The following is a 14,148-nucleotide window of genomic DNA, read 5'->3' as shown; positions in this document are numbered from 1 at the left end:
TTTATTACTACAAAAAACAAACAAGACACAAACCAAGATACAGGAGCTTTGAAACACTATCTGAGCGGTTGCTTTCAGCAAACCAGCCCTCCCCACACATTCTCTTTATAAAGAGTTCAGGGCATGGCCTCTCTCTGCCTCCTTCCGAGAAGCCCCACAGCCTTCCTCTGTTTACTCCTACTTGACTGCCTCCTGCGTCGGGCGTCCTTGAACAGGGCCAGCTGTGGGTCATCTTCATCCACGCTGTCAGGCTCACACAGCTGGGTCTCCGTGGTGACCAAGTGGGAGGGGCCTGGCTGAGGGCTCTCATCAGCAAGATCTTCAACCCCCTCAGCAAGGTCTTCAACACCCCCCTCCTCCTCCTCTGAGTCGTCCGACCCAACTGCCGAACCCACAGGTGACCCTGAATCACAACAGAGGTCTTCTAGTCTAACCCCCTGCTCAAGCAGGACACCCTATACAATTCTGAACAAATGGCTGTCCAATCTCTGCTTAAAATCTTCCAGTGTTTGAACACCCACAACCTCTGGAGCCAAGCTATTCCAGTGGTTGTTCTCACGATCAAGAAACTCAATTCTAGGTTCTCTCCTTGCTTAGTTTCCGCCCATTGTTTCTTGTCCTGCCCTCAGGTGTTTTTCAGAATAGGTTGACAAACCCCCCCTCTTCTTGGTGACAGCCCCTCAAATATTGGAACACTGTTATCATATCACCCCTAATCTTTCTCTTCACTAGACTCTTGGCATACCCAATTCCTGCAACCGTTCATCTTACGTTTTAGCCTCCAGTTCCTTAATCATCTTTGCTGCTCTTCTCTGCAATTCCTTCAAAATTCAGCATGGAAATCTTAAGTTCCTTATTAAACTGGGATGAAACGATCAGGCCAGTACAGTTCTGACATTCACAGCCAGATCCTGAACTGAGCTGCGGGTGCGGGCATTCTCAAAGGCAGCGTAGCTCCAAAGGGGATTTTAAAATAAAGCCTCTCTGAGTTGCTTCTAAGTATCCTAGGAATAAATCTCACTTAAAACTTTTTGGAAGGCACAGAACTCTCGTTTTATTTGCACTCGTGCGGAAAAAGAAATCTGTACAAAACGGTGGAAATCTCTTCAGACTGTCCATTTGACGTCCCACAAAACCCCAAACAATGGAATCCCAGAGATTATTTTTCCCCAGGCGTCACGAGAAAGAAATTCCAAGTGACTTTTTGTTTCAGAAGGACAGGAGCAATTAAGTCAGGGCAGGAATGAAATGATGTTGAAAGGCTGAGTTAGCATCGGGACGTGCTTGGATAATGCTGCAGAGGCCGATGCAGAACAAGACTCCAGCGGACAAAGTTGGACGTAGGTGGGCTGGGCCCTATGGTGGCAGAAATGCTGAGATGCTGAGGGGAGAGAGTCCTTAAAGAGTCTCTTATCTGCATTTGAATGCAGAGATTGAAGGAAGGCTGCCTCAAAGACCCGACAAAGCCAACAATTGCTGAGCTCTTGAGAAAAATAACATGCAACATCTGTAAGAGGCAACTTAAGAGATGAGACTTCTGCACAAACTCCATCAAATCAAAGATACAATGCAACCAATTGGTGGGTTCCTTCCTTCCTCTTTTCTTTCTTTTTTCCATTCTTCTGTCCTTCTCCCCCACCCCCACCCCCCAAAAAAGACCAAAACAAATTCCTCCCCCAAGATTCAGTCCAGCCCGCCAGCCCCGTGGCATTAGACGTAGTCAAGGATTTCGGTCTCCATTTCATTTTCACTCCCATCCGAAGGCTTGAAAGCCTCTTCCTCCTCCTCCTCCTCCTCCTCCTCCTCCTCCTCCTCTTCTCCAGATTCAAAAGTCAGTCGCTCTTTGCCTTCTGCGGCACTGGAACTAGGGTTTCTGAACAGAGCTGAAACAGACCAGAGAACAGGGAGTTACCAACCAGAAGCAAGAAGGCTCAGAAGACCCGGTTAGAATAATCCAGCGTGACAGTTCAGTACAGGATCTGGCACTTTGGAAAATCTCGTGGACGGCAAAGACAGGATCCCAGAATGATGGAGGAACACACTAAGAAATACAAGATCTTTATTATTATTATTATTATTATTAAAACAGGAGGAAAAAGAGAAAAGCTGCATGGGTGACATTATTAGAAGTAGTCCTTGAGTTATGGACTCTAAAAGGTAAAGGTTTCCCCGCACATGCGTGTTAGTCGTTTCCCACTCTAGGGGCCGGTGCTCATCTCCGTTTCAAAGCCGAAGAGCCAGCACTTGTCCGAGGATGTGTCCGTGGTCAGGTGGCCGGCATGACTAGACGCCAAAGGCGCACGGAACGCTGTTACCTTCCCACTGCAGTGGTCCCTATTTTTCTACTTGCATTTTTACATGCTTCTGAACTGCTAGGTTAGCAGAAGCTGGGACGAGTAACAGGCGCTCACTCTGCTACGCGGCACTCGGGATTCAACCCGCCAAACTGCCGACCATCTGATCAACAAGCTCAGCATCCTAACCCACTGAGCCACCGCGTCTAACCCATCAAAATCAAGACCCGTGATCGTTGTACTACAGGGTCATCCACATGAGCAACACACCTGGACTTGCCAAGTCTCTCCCCCCCTCCCCCCTTACCTGGCCTTTGGGATCGGATTATCTGCCTTATCATCAGTGATATGGTGTCCCTCAACTCATCGTTGGTCTTCGGAAGACACCAGCCGTCCCGCTCCGTGCAAGCCACCTCTGTGCCGTCATTTCGATGGATGATCTTCTGCAAGCTGAACAGAAGCCAATTTCAGAGTGATGCTTCTTCTCAGCGCAGAGAATCAGACAAACCAAAATACGAAGCCAGGGTTGCTCCTGTTCCGGCGACCAAGGTCAAGACAAACTTGCCTCCTGGATAGACCAAGCCAGGGCTGCCATTAGCACAATTTCTTGGAAAGCGATGGGACTTTGAGGCGCCCGGCTGGGTGCTTACAGACCTCATGGGCAAAGCTGGCTTTCTAGAGTTGCCAAGCAAAGGGCACCCCAAGTTATACACAGACTGGATTTCAGCCACAGAAGAGCCTCAAAAATGAAACGGGATTGCAGGTAACCCTTGGCTCAAAGGCAAGATGATTCTGATAGCTGAAAACAAACAGGTCAATGCAAATACTGCACCTTTCCACTTTCAAATCACACAGCTGGTAGAACATCTGTCGATAAGGGGGCAGCGACCCTTCCTCAAAGGTATAAATGGAATCCTAGGAGGAGGAGAAGGCAGAGAATCAGAAGCAGGGTTACACGAAGTCATTATCTGGGAAAGTGGCAGGACCCCTTAGCAATAGCAGTAGCCCTTATATACCGCTTCAGGGTGCTTGACAGCCCTCTCTAAGGAGTTTACAGAATCGGCATGTTGCCCCCAACGATCTGGAGTCCTCATTTTACCGCCCTCGGAAGGATGGAAGGCTGAGTCAACCTTGAGCCAGTTGGGATCGAACTCCTGGCAGTAAGCAGAGTTAGCCTGCAATACTGCATTCTAACCACTGCGCCACCAGGGCACTTTTCTTTACCAAGGTCCAAGGATGGTCTTTACAAGGACATAAAACTTCCTGACCCGTTGCTTTCAACTGTGACTTCAGAAGGTAGATTACTATTTTTTAAGAGTTCCAAGGAGGCTCATCTCTAGTTGGAGATGAAACTGTCATATAGTAGACAACAACCGCTCCTTGGATCGACATTTCAGAGAGATTCCCAGAGTCCGTCAATTTCTCCAACAGGGGCGGACCTTCTCACGGTTTTGCAAAAGCACATTAAATCTAGATCTCCCAAAAAGAAGCAAGGTGCCTGATCTTCCTGTATGGCCAGGAGAAGGAGAAGGAGAACTTACCTTAAGTTTGTATTTGCTCAAAACTGGTGATTTTGCACCAGATGTTCCAGATGTGCTGAGCCCCTGTTTTAAGTCTTGGATGCCCAGGCCGTGGTTTCCTGGAAGAGATATAAGATCACCTTAATTTCTTTGGGATAACAAGAGCACCAGTGGGAAGTGAATGGGAAACTCCGCGTCTCAAGATGTTGCTGAAGGATAACGAAATTATTTGGCCCTCCTCATCCTCAGAACGTTCAGCAAAAGCACGCAGGCTAGGGAATTCTGGGAGCTGAAGTCCACACATCCAGAAGGCGTTCAAGTCGGGAAAAGAAATATCTATCTGGATTGGTGGAAGCTTTTTATGGGTTTAAAACAAGTCTTTCTCAGCCCCGGTGAAACAGAGGGCTGCAGATCCTCTAACAATCTGTGTAAAATGCTCAGATTTGGGCAGCAGAGAAATGTTACGAGACATAGATAACAGTTTACGGGGTTAATATTTGTCCAACTGACAAAAACAGACGTCCTAACTTTAGACGCTGCCAACAGCAGGCGTTTGGCAACAGACCCTTTGCGAATTATCTGAAGAATGTCTAGCAGAAATCAAAGCAATTCCATTCCTGTTTCTTACAGGGCACCGAGCAACTTCCACGTCCCAATCCTACGGCGTACCTGGTTTTTTTAAAGTAATAGGCAGACTGTAGTTGTAGGTGCTGCGTTTGGCCTTCACCGGCATATCATTCGGGTTATATCCTAAAGAGGGAAAAGCGATCCATGAAGAAACAATGGATTGTAAGCCTTGGGGTGGACAGGATAAATGCAGGACAGGTCTCAGGGGAAGCCCGGAATGACTTGGTGAGCCACAAAAAAGCCCCCCCCCCGAACAAAACAAAACAAAACAAAACAAGAGAGGCTGACAATAGAATTGAAAGCTGGGGCAATGTTCTGGCTGCTGTTTAATTTTTTTTTTTTACCGTATTTCATGCCGCAGCGAATTCTGAAATCCAGGACCTGGTAAATCTTTGCTTCCGGGCGCTTCCTGGGGTCGTAGCCAAAACGGACCCAGAGGCTTCTCCAGGGCCCCGTGAGCTAAAAGGATCGTGAGAAAAATAAAAGGAGCAACAATGGACTGCTAAAAATTTGAATCTCAGAGGGGAAAAAAAAGGGTTAGGATACGGAAGTACAGGCCCTCTTTCCTAACGTGATTTTTTTTTCCCTCCCCCAAAGAGGTTTCGCGGCAATTCATCATTTCTGAACCATAAAATGCACTGAAGTATGAAAGAACACGCAGCGCATTTTTAATTTTTGTTTATCATTAGATTTTTTTTTTAATCTTGCCTTTGTCCCTGCATATGTAACTCAAGGCCACCAACATACCTAACGCTTCTTCCTCCCTCTATTTTCCCCACAACAACCCTGTGAGGTGGTTGGGCCGAAAGAGAGGGATCGGTTGAAGGTCACCCAGCTGGCTTTCACGCCTAAAGCGGGAGAAGAATTCCCAGTCTCCTTATTTCTAGGTCAGCCCCTTCACCACTAGACCAAACTGGCTCTCACACATACATGGGCATACAAACACAATGCATGTTTATCTGAATTATATTCTTTGGTGGGAGGGGGTGTGCAAGAAGGCACTCTTAAGTTTGATAAAAACAAGGACTCACCATGTAATACGCCAAATAGGGTAGGAGCAGTTTCAATTTGTCGGGGTGAACGCTGATGTTTGCTTTCACCGCGTTGCGGGACCAGACGGGACGAAGTTCAAAAAGCTGGGGAAAAAAAAAAGAATTCACGCAGGCATGAAAGAGCAAAAAAAAAAAAAGGGGGGGGGAGGGGGAAATCCTTGCTGGATTTGTCTTTTCTTTTCACCCTGCACAATCTACGTCAAAGAAGCCGCTTCGACAAATCAGCCTGGCGCTTTAGAATCTCATTCTTCGATCCAAAGAATGCATTGCTATTTTATTTTTATTTTTGGGGAGAGGGTGGGGGGATAAGTTTCAAGCTGAAGCAAGCCTGTTTCCTGCCTGAGCAGGGGGTTGGACTAGATGACCTCCAAGGTCCCTTCCATCATCATCATCATCATCATCATCATCATCATTATTATTACTTTCTTCAGTTCCGCTTCTGCTTGGTGATCCACCGCGTTGCTGCAGACTTTCTTCCACGTCTGCACGGCCGCCTCCAACGGCTTGGATGGGACTTCTTCATCCTCAAAGTTGACAAAGATGGCGTTGTGAGGACGGCGCGCCCGGCTGAGGCCAATCAGATTCTCGCTAGACAGGGGAGGGTGGCGACAGCCTTCCCTGGTGAACGAGGCGAGACAAACAAGGGAGAAACTCAACTCGAGCTGAACATAATGTGCTGGTTGTCCCGTAGAGGCAATAGCCCTCGATTTACAACAGTTCATTTAATGGCCGTTCAAAGTTACAACAGCCCCCAAAGGATGACTTACGACCGTTTTTCACTCTGGCGACCGTTGCAGAATTTCCCCCATGGTCATGTGATCAAAATTCAGACACTTGGCAACTGGCTCGTATTTTATAATGGTTGCGGTGTCCTGGGGTTTTACAATTTTATTTATTTTTTTGTATTCCACTGCACTGAAAAAAAAAACTCAGAAGTTTCCAGTTTTTGTCAATTTCTCTTCTTCCTCCCTAGACCTTGCTAACTTTGGTATCATTTTCTGCTTTCACAACAAACTTTAAATAAAAGCGTTTCAAAAAAAAGAACTGCAACCTGACGCCAAGAAACTGCAGAATTAGATGACCTAGTTCAGCCTCTGAGATAAAGCAAGACAATTTTGAACGGAAGGCTACAACATCAACATTATTTTATAAGCCTTTGCGTGAAGGACAAGAGTGGGGGAAAATCACAGGTGTTAGCCTGGGAGACTGCCCAGATGTTACATCGAAGAATGGAAAAGCAGGTGAGGACCGGGACATTATGCCAAACATCCTGGCATTCGGTTGATAAAAGGAGCTGTGCCGGTATCAACGAGATTTTGCAACTGATTGCACTTGATCCTCTCTTTATTACGTCCTTCTGCCATTCTCTGTGCAACAGCAAATGGAATTCAGCCCTGGCATGATTACACATATCGGAAAACCCTTCCAAATATTATTTGGATTACCGTATTTTCCGGCGTATAAGACGACTTTTTAACCCATGAAAATCACCTCAAAAGTTGGAGGGGTCGTCTTATACGCCCAGTCGTCTTATACGCCGGAAAATACGGTAATGCAGTTGCGCATAAGTCATTTAAGCAGCTGTGTGGTCACAGCACAGGAGGGCAAAAAAGCAACTCTGAAACACATCACGCCTGCCCTGTTGCGACTGTCAAAACTTAGTAACTGTTACTTGCTGGAGCCAAGAGGCTTCTGAAGATGTGACGGGCAAAGCAACGTAAAGAGTAGTTTCCCAGTCTAACTACTCCTACTATTGAAAAAATTCTTATTATTTGCCATACGTATAACCACTTTACTGGCTCTTTTCATTTATTTACAGTAATCATTAACTCACATTACTGAAAGCTAGATCCTTACTATACGTAATCAGTCCACATCTGCAGAGAAAGGCAGTTCCAGTAAACATCTACTCAGGTATATCATAAGAGAGGCATTCACCTATGATGCACATCTGGCCGATAGTAATAATCAATCGGAGTGTCCAGGCGTGAGAAAATGGGTGGAGGAATATAAAGCGGTAGCTCATTCATAAAAAAATCTTCTTTTTCTGGCTTGAGCATCAAGACTTTGTCATACATTGATGTCTGTTTACCGTCTGGCTCTGAATGCATTACCAAGTATTGGAAATCGGACATGCCTGTAGAATGAAACGAAGACACTTAGTAAGTTCATTGACTTTTTCCCTCACTCTGCGTTATTAAGAAGCTAGCACAATAACAAAATAGATACAATATAAACAGTAACCTACTTGGACATTCTTTGAATTAGATATGCAACTAATAATTACCTATGGATAAATTGCCCATCACGTATTAGGACTGTGCATAGAAACATGCTAAGGAAATAGGCAGGTTATCCAGTTAACTAGCCAGAGTTGATAAGAATAACAGATTTTATTTATTTATTTATTTATTTAATTTTAATTCCATTTATATCCCACCCTTCTCCGAAGACTCAGGACGGCTTACAAGCTTAGCAGTAGCCTTCATTCTATGTATATGCCTGCTTATTAGGGCTTTCACACACCCCCAAGCGGCATTATTACAAAGTCAGCTTATTGCCCCCCAACAATCTGGGTCCTCATTTTACCTACCTCGGAAGGATGGAAGGCTGAGTCAACCTTGAGCCTGGTGGGACTCGAACCTGCACTAATTGCAGGCAGCTGGTGTTACTTAAGGAGGCCTTAGCCCACTGCTCCACCAAGGCTCTATTTTGTACATAAGTTAGTTGTTCATGATGCCTTAAGTTTGTTAAGGGTGGAGTAAGCTAGAATAAACTTAAAAGGGCAACCCTGAAAAGTTGAGCATGGACAAAATTGTTCCCCTGGACACAACAGTGTAACTTTCCTCTTTGAATGTAAGGGCTTACTTACACACAAGCTCCAAGTGCTTTAGAATGAATTACCTTGAAATTTATAAAGGGTGGAAATGACACCAAGTATCTCCACTTCAAACTGGGTGTCTTCTTCTAGGCCTCCTCCCTCTGTCCGTTTCCGCCTTGTTTTCTTTTTCACTTTAAGCAGCATGGAAGAGGTCGGGAAGCGATTGGCACACACTGGGTGACAATAGGGGTCTCTGGGACGGAAATACAGCTCCAGTCTTTTGCTGGGATCGGCATAGACCTAACAAGGATGCAACAGGTCAGGTTCCAATCCCAATGACTACAGAGGCACAGGAAAGGAGGCAGAATTATTTTATCTGAAATTAGAACTTTGCCCCCAAACCCCAAATTTCCTTTCTTGAGATAGATACAAAGTCATAAATAAACCTCAGTTGCCAAGCATCCAAATTTTGATCAGGTCACCACGGGGAACGCTGCAATGGTAGTTAAGCGTGAAAAACGGTTGTAAGTCCCACTTTTCCGTGACATTGTAACTTCAGTCACTAAACCAGTGGTTGTAAGTTGAGACCTAGCTGTACCTTGGCCAGTCCTACTTTCCGAACGAGGCTGTTCACATTCTTTCTTCTTGAAGGTTTACGTCTTATGGCAAATTATTAGCCATATCTTTGAATATGGCAAATTTTAAATACAAGAAAACAGTACTACAAACTCATATTGTAACTTAAATGTGGAGATTCTCATTCCAGGTCAGGGCTGTTCCAAAAGGGCTTTTTCAAAAGGCAGCTGGACTTTTGTTGTTTTTTTCCCTTGAAGACGTTCTGCTTCTCATCCAAGAAGCTTCTTCTGTTCTGAAGAAGACAGCTAGTGTCATACTGCAAGTATTACATGGCCTTCAGTACGTAGCTGTGTGTGTGTGTGTGTGTGTGTCTGTTTGTTTACGTATGTATGTATGTATGTTTGTATATATAAAATTATATTATTGTTGCTGTTATTATTATTATTATTAAAAATTGTGTACATCCTATTCTATACCCTAATTAGATCATTTATATCCTAAATTACGTACATTACGACCTTCGCTCCTTCTGACGCGACCTTAAAACATATCTGTTTAAGCAATCCGGTCTGGTCTGACGGGTTCTGTTTTAATTATTGTTTTAAGATAACTATTTGTGCATTCTGTTATTTATGTTCACTGTTCACCGGCCTGAGTCCTTAGGGAGAAGGGCGGTATACAAATCAAATGAAATCAATCAATCAATCAATCAATAAATATCCAAATGCCAGGGGCTGAATCTTGGATAAGACCAGGGTAATCGTAATTCCTCTGAGCATGAACAAAGTGCCTCCCCCTCCTCCCTTTGCTCCTGCAGTTAGACAGGGCAATGATAGGTGGGGCAGGGGAGGCTGCGGGACCCTTACCCGGGAGACCCCCTCTTCTCCCCCCAGGGTCAGCAGCGTCTTGCCCACGTCCTGCACCACGCCAGGGAACTCCACGCACACCAGCCGCTTCTCCCGCTGCAGCTCGGAAAGCACCGCGCCGCCGCTCTGCTCCTGCCCGCCCTCCTCCATCAGGGAGGCTGCCATGGCTAGCCCTGTGCCGACGTGAAGGAGAACAGCTCGGTCCGTTCCTTGAAAGCGTCCCCCCGGGTCCCCGGAGCCACGCGGCGCCGGCAACTAAGGTTCCGGGGAAGGAGAGTTCCTAGGCTGCTCGAAGCCAGAGGCGGGCGGCGCTCAGCCCTGCCTCTTTTCTTTTCTTTTCTTTTCTTTTCTTTTCTTTTCTTTTCTTTTCTTTTCTTTTCTTTTCTTTTCTTTTCTTTTCTTTCTGCCTTTTCCTATTTCTCTTTCTCTCTTTCTTTTTTCTTTCCCTTCTTTTTGTTCTTTCTTTCTTTCTCTTTCTTTCTTTTATTTTTTATTTTATTACATTTTTTTCTTTCTTTCTTTCTTTCTTTCTTTCTTTCTTTCTTTCTTTCTTTCTTTCTTTCTTTCTTTCTTTCTTTCTTTCTTTCTTTCTTTCTTTCTTTCTTTCCTGTCCTTCCTTCCCTCCCTCTCACTTTTTCTTCCTTTTCTTTTTTTTCTATAATGAGCCTCTTTCTTCTTTATTCTCTATATACAGTATCTCAACCATTTTTTTTCATTTTCCTTCTTTAATCTCTTTCCCCTCCTTTTCATTCTTCCATCGTCTTTTTTCTTCCTTTAGTCTCTTTTCCCCTCCCTCCCTCCCTCCCTCTTTTCTCTCTTTCTCCCTCCCTTCCTATTCTGTTCCGTAATTTCTCTCCTCTCTTTCTCACAATTGTCCTTATCTCTCTCTTTCTTTTCTCTCTTACTTTTTGACCACCTAAGAATGCCTCTTGGTTAGTCTGTGATCCAGTCTCCCTGTGGCAATATTCTTCTGCTTCCTCTTGGTCATCTGCCATTGTGATTTGCAAGCCTGTTTTTCTTTCCCCCCCCCCCACCCCCGGAAAGATTTTGCTGAATCACCCACAGGCGGAGAAAGTGAAGGACAGTGGCAGAGGCTGGTGAGAAGTGATAAAATAGTGGCTGCTACTGAGCGCCTTTCCCGGGGATTTCATTTCTGCAGGCTGAGGAGGAGGAGGAGGAGAAAAGAGGCAGTGGGATGGCAGAGGATTTCAGCTCAACACATGCAAAGGAAAGAAAACAGCGCTGGTTTTTTTTCCTTCACAGATTCTGCAGGGGAAAAATGCAACTCGGGATTGTAGTGGCTGTTTTGTTTTGGTTTTTCAGTTTACAGAAGACCCCCCCCCCTCCCATATCATTTCAGACAAATAGTTATCCAATCTCTTCTGAACATCCTCCAGCGTTAGAGCATCCTCAACTCCAGGAGACAAGCCTTTCCACTGGTTAATTGTTCTCATGTCAGGAAATTCCTCCTTAGTTCCAGGCTGCTTCTCTCCTTGGTTAGTTTCCATCCGTTGCTTCTTGTCCTGCTGTCTGGTGCTTTGGAGAATAGATTGACCCCCTCCTCTTCTTTGGGGCAACCCCTGAGATATTGGAAGACTGCTATCATGTTTTCATTAAACCCTAACCCCTTGCTTAGGGAGGAAACCCTATTCCATTTCAGACAAATGGCTATCCAGTCTCTTCTTAAAAACTTCCAGTGTTGGAGCATTCACAACTTCTGGTGGCAAAGCTGTTCCACTGGTTAATTGTTCTAACTGTCAGGAAGTTTCTCCTTAGTTCCAGGTTGCTTCTCTCCTTGGTTAGTTTCCATCCGTTGCTTCTTGTCCTGCCTTCTGGTGCTTTGGAGAACAGCTTGACTCCCTCTTCTTTGGGGCAGCCCCTTGGACATCTTCTAGTTCCTTGGAGGTCTTCCAAACCCCTTGGAGATCTTCTAATCCAACTATCTGGACTAAAATTCAGACGCTATGATGTGTTACTGCACACTCCAATTTCTTGAACACAAAGGATTTATCAGTGGCCTTGGGAGTGAGTGACTGACAGGTTGAATCCACAGGATGCTTGGGGATACAATCGTTTGATGGACAGCTTTATTCAGCTGTGGTTTCCCGGCGGTTTTCTTGCTATTTTTTTTTAAACTTCCTGCTCCTGAAAGATAGTTTGCTTTGGGCAGAAAGGAAGAAGCATGCCGGTTTTTTAGCCGTAGCCAAAAATGAAATGAAAGCTGCAAATTTGGGACAGAAGATAAGTGACCTTGTTCGGAAATGATTTGGAAAAACGAAAAAAAAGAAGCTTTCTTGTAAGCTGTTTGTACATCATGTATTGAGGCCCCGCATATGGAAAAAAAAACAAAAAAACCCATATCATTGAAGCACACTCAGTTGGCTAAACCCATCATCCACTGCTCTTCCATCTAATCCCTCCCTCCTCCCCATTTCAATCCAGCAGGCAGCAAATAATCATTCAGTCACTGTGGAACACAGGCAGTAAGGCAGTTGTCATTACATAGGTGATTTTTATTTGCTTTTTTAAATTGTGTTATCTTATATTAGATTGTTAGTCCCTTGGAGTATTCCAGAGGAGGAAAAGATATATTGTAAATAAAAATCTTTCTTTTTTTCCCCCTTTCCCTTTCCCTTCCCTTCCCTATCCTCCCTTCCCTTCCCTTACCCCTTCCTTCCTTCCTTTCTTCTTTCCTTCCTTCCCTTCTCTTCCCTTCCCTTCACCCCTTCCTTCTTTCCTTCTTTCTTTCCTTCCTTCCCTTCCCTTCCTTCCTCTCCTGTCAAGCAGCATTTATATTAGATTTTACTCTTAAATTCTCAATAAAAATTAGAGGGAGGGAGGAAGAGGAAGAAGACTTGTATTAGATTTTACTATTGCCATCACAATTCTTAATTAAAATGAGAGAGACGGGGGGGCGGGATGGGGAGGGAGAAGAAAAGAGTAGCAGAGAGATTTGGCATTTGACATTGCCTCTCCCCGTTGCTGTCAATCTGCCTGTGTGGAGGGGAAGGAGAGGTGTTTGGGGACTCTCATTCAGACCGGGGTTGATAAGGCCAAGGCTGACCTATCTTGCCCTGGGAGATGGTCCCTCTCCTCCCAAACAGGCGTTCTGACCGTTGACAGCTGGCGAGGCCCGATAAACTTATCACTCCAAACACGGGTCATCAACCCAGCCCCTCCACCGCTTCAGATTTCCAAGCTGCACTTTCTCACGTCAATCCTGTTTGCTTTGCGAGCTTTTTCTACAGGAATATGTATTTGTAAATATGTATATGTAAAGTCATTTGGCTTCCTTCCTTCCTTCCTTCCTTCCTTCTTTCTTTCTTTCTCTCTCTCTCATCTCTTCTGTCTTCCTCTCCTCTTTCTTTCTCTCTCATCTCTTCCCTTCCTTCTTTCTTTCTTTCTTTCTCTCTCTCTCATCTCTGTCTTCCTCTCCTTTTTCTTTCTCTCATCTCTTCCCTTCCTTCCTTCCTTCTTTCTTTCTTTCTTTCTCTCTCTCATCTCTGTCTTCCTCTCCTTTTTCTTTCTCTCTCATCTCTTCTCTTCCTTCCTTTTCTTTTTCTTTCTCTCTCTCTCTTCTGTCTTCCTCTCCTCTTTCTTTCTCTCATCTCCTCTTCCTCTTTCTTTCTCTTTGTTTTCTTTCTTTCTTTCTTCTTTCTTTCTTTCTTTCTTTCTTTCTTTCTTTCTTTCTTTCTTTCTTTCTTTCTTTCTTTCTTTCTTTCTTCTCTTTAGTTTTTCTCCTGTCTCCTTTATAAGTTTTTCTTGGTTTTCATTGTTTGTTTTTTTCTTTTTTCTTTTTCTTTTCTTTTTTTTAAAAAAGAGAGACCTGTATTTCAGGACACCCCCCCCCCTGCCTTTTTCCACCCTGAAAATCTTCCACCGGACTGAAGGTTCATGAATGGGAATCAACACACTTCTTCTTTCTCAGAAGAAAGCATGCAAATTCGAATCCCACCTCCAACAACACTTCTTTTGTCGTTGGCCTCCCTTAACAATTCCCACCCCCTGGAACATTTGACTGACAGTTAGCTAAGGCAGGAGCTGATGCCAAAATCTCATCCAAGCCGGAGCCGCAGAAAAACCAGTTCTCCAGACTCTTGCTTGTCTTGTGCAACACCTCCCTGTAGACGGCCTGCTTTGGTTAGCAAATCAGGGTCATGCAAAGTGATGGCTGGAGGGCCCTTCCAGGAAAAACAATGTGTGTGAGTCTTTGTGTATTTACTGTTAACTCCTTTCCACTGTCTTCCCCTCACAAGCTGTCAGTTATAGGTAGATAGTCCTCAAGTTTCAGCAGCTCATTCAGTGATCTTCGAAGTTACGATGAGTAGGGAGAAAAGGCACTTTTGACCATTTTTCATACTTATGACCGTCGCAGCATCCCCCCGATCATGT

The 14,148-nt window shown here is 44.8% G+C and overlaps 1 protein-coding gene across 2 annotated transcripts; it reads right to left on the bottom strand.

Annotated features, from left to right (window-relative positions):
* Nucleotides 1–1,028: 1,028 nt before the first annotated feature.
* GTF3C5 (general transcription factor IIIC subunit 5) lies at nucleotides 1,029–11,101 on the bottom strand. Of its 2 annotated transcripts, XM_083375301.1 has the most exons (11): nucleotides 9,757–11,101; nucleotides 8,398–8,614; nucleotides 7,432–7,630; nucleotides 5,916–6,111; nucleotides 5,473–5,577; nucleotides 4,786–4,900; nucleotides 4,484–4,564; nucleotides 3,836–3,933; nucleotides 3,127–3,209; nucleotides 2,602–2,744; nucleotides 1,029–1,883 (listed from the first exon to the last, which is right to left on the bottom strand). In XM_083375301.1, exons 1-11 carry the CDS (start codon nucleotides 9,919–9,921, stop codon nucleotides 1,711–1,713), a joined length of 1,575 nt encoding a protein of 524 aa, XP_083231427.1. In that variant the 5' UTR covers nucleotides 9,922–11,101; the 3' UTR covers nucleotides 1,029–1,710. The 2 variants fall into 2 exon arrangements, with proteins under 2 accessions (XP_083231427.1, XP_083231428.1); XM_083375302.1 differs by lacking the exons at nucleotides 8,398–8,614; nucleotides 9,757–11,101 and having other exon boundaries at nucleotides 7,328–7,457.
* Nucleotides 11,102–14,148: the final 3,047 nt, after the last annotated feature.

Source organism: Vipera ursinii (assembly GCF_947247035.1).
Source record: "Vipera ursinii genome assembly, chromosome: 16".
Classification (NCBI taxonomy): Eukaryota; Metazoa; Chordata; class Lepidosauria; order Squamata; family Viperidae; genus Vipera; species Vipera ursinii.
The sequence above is the reverse complement of the archived record's forward strand: the minus strand, read 5'-3'. Positions and strand labels throughout refer to the sequence as shown.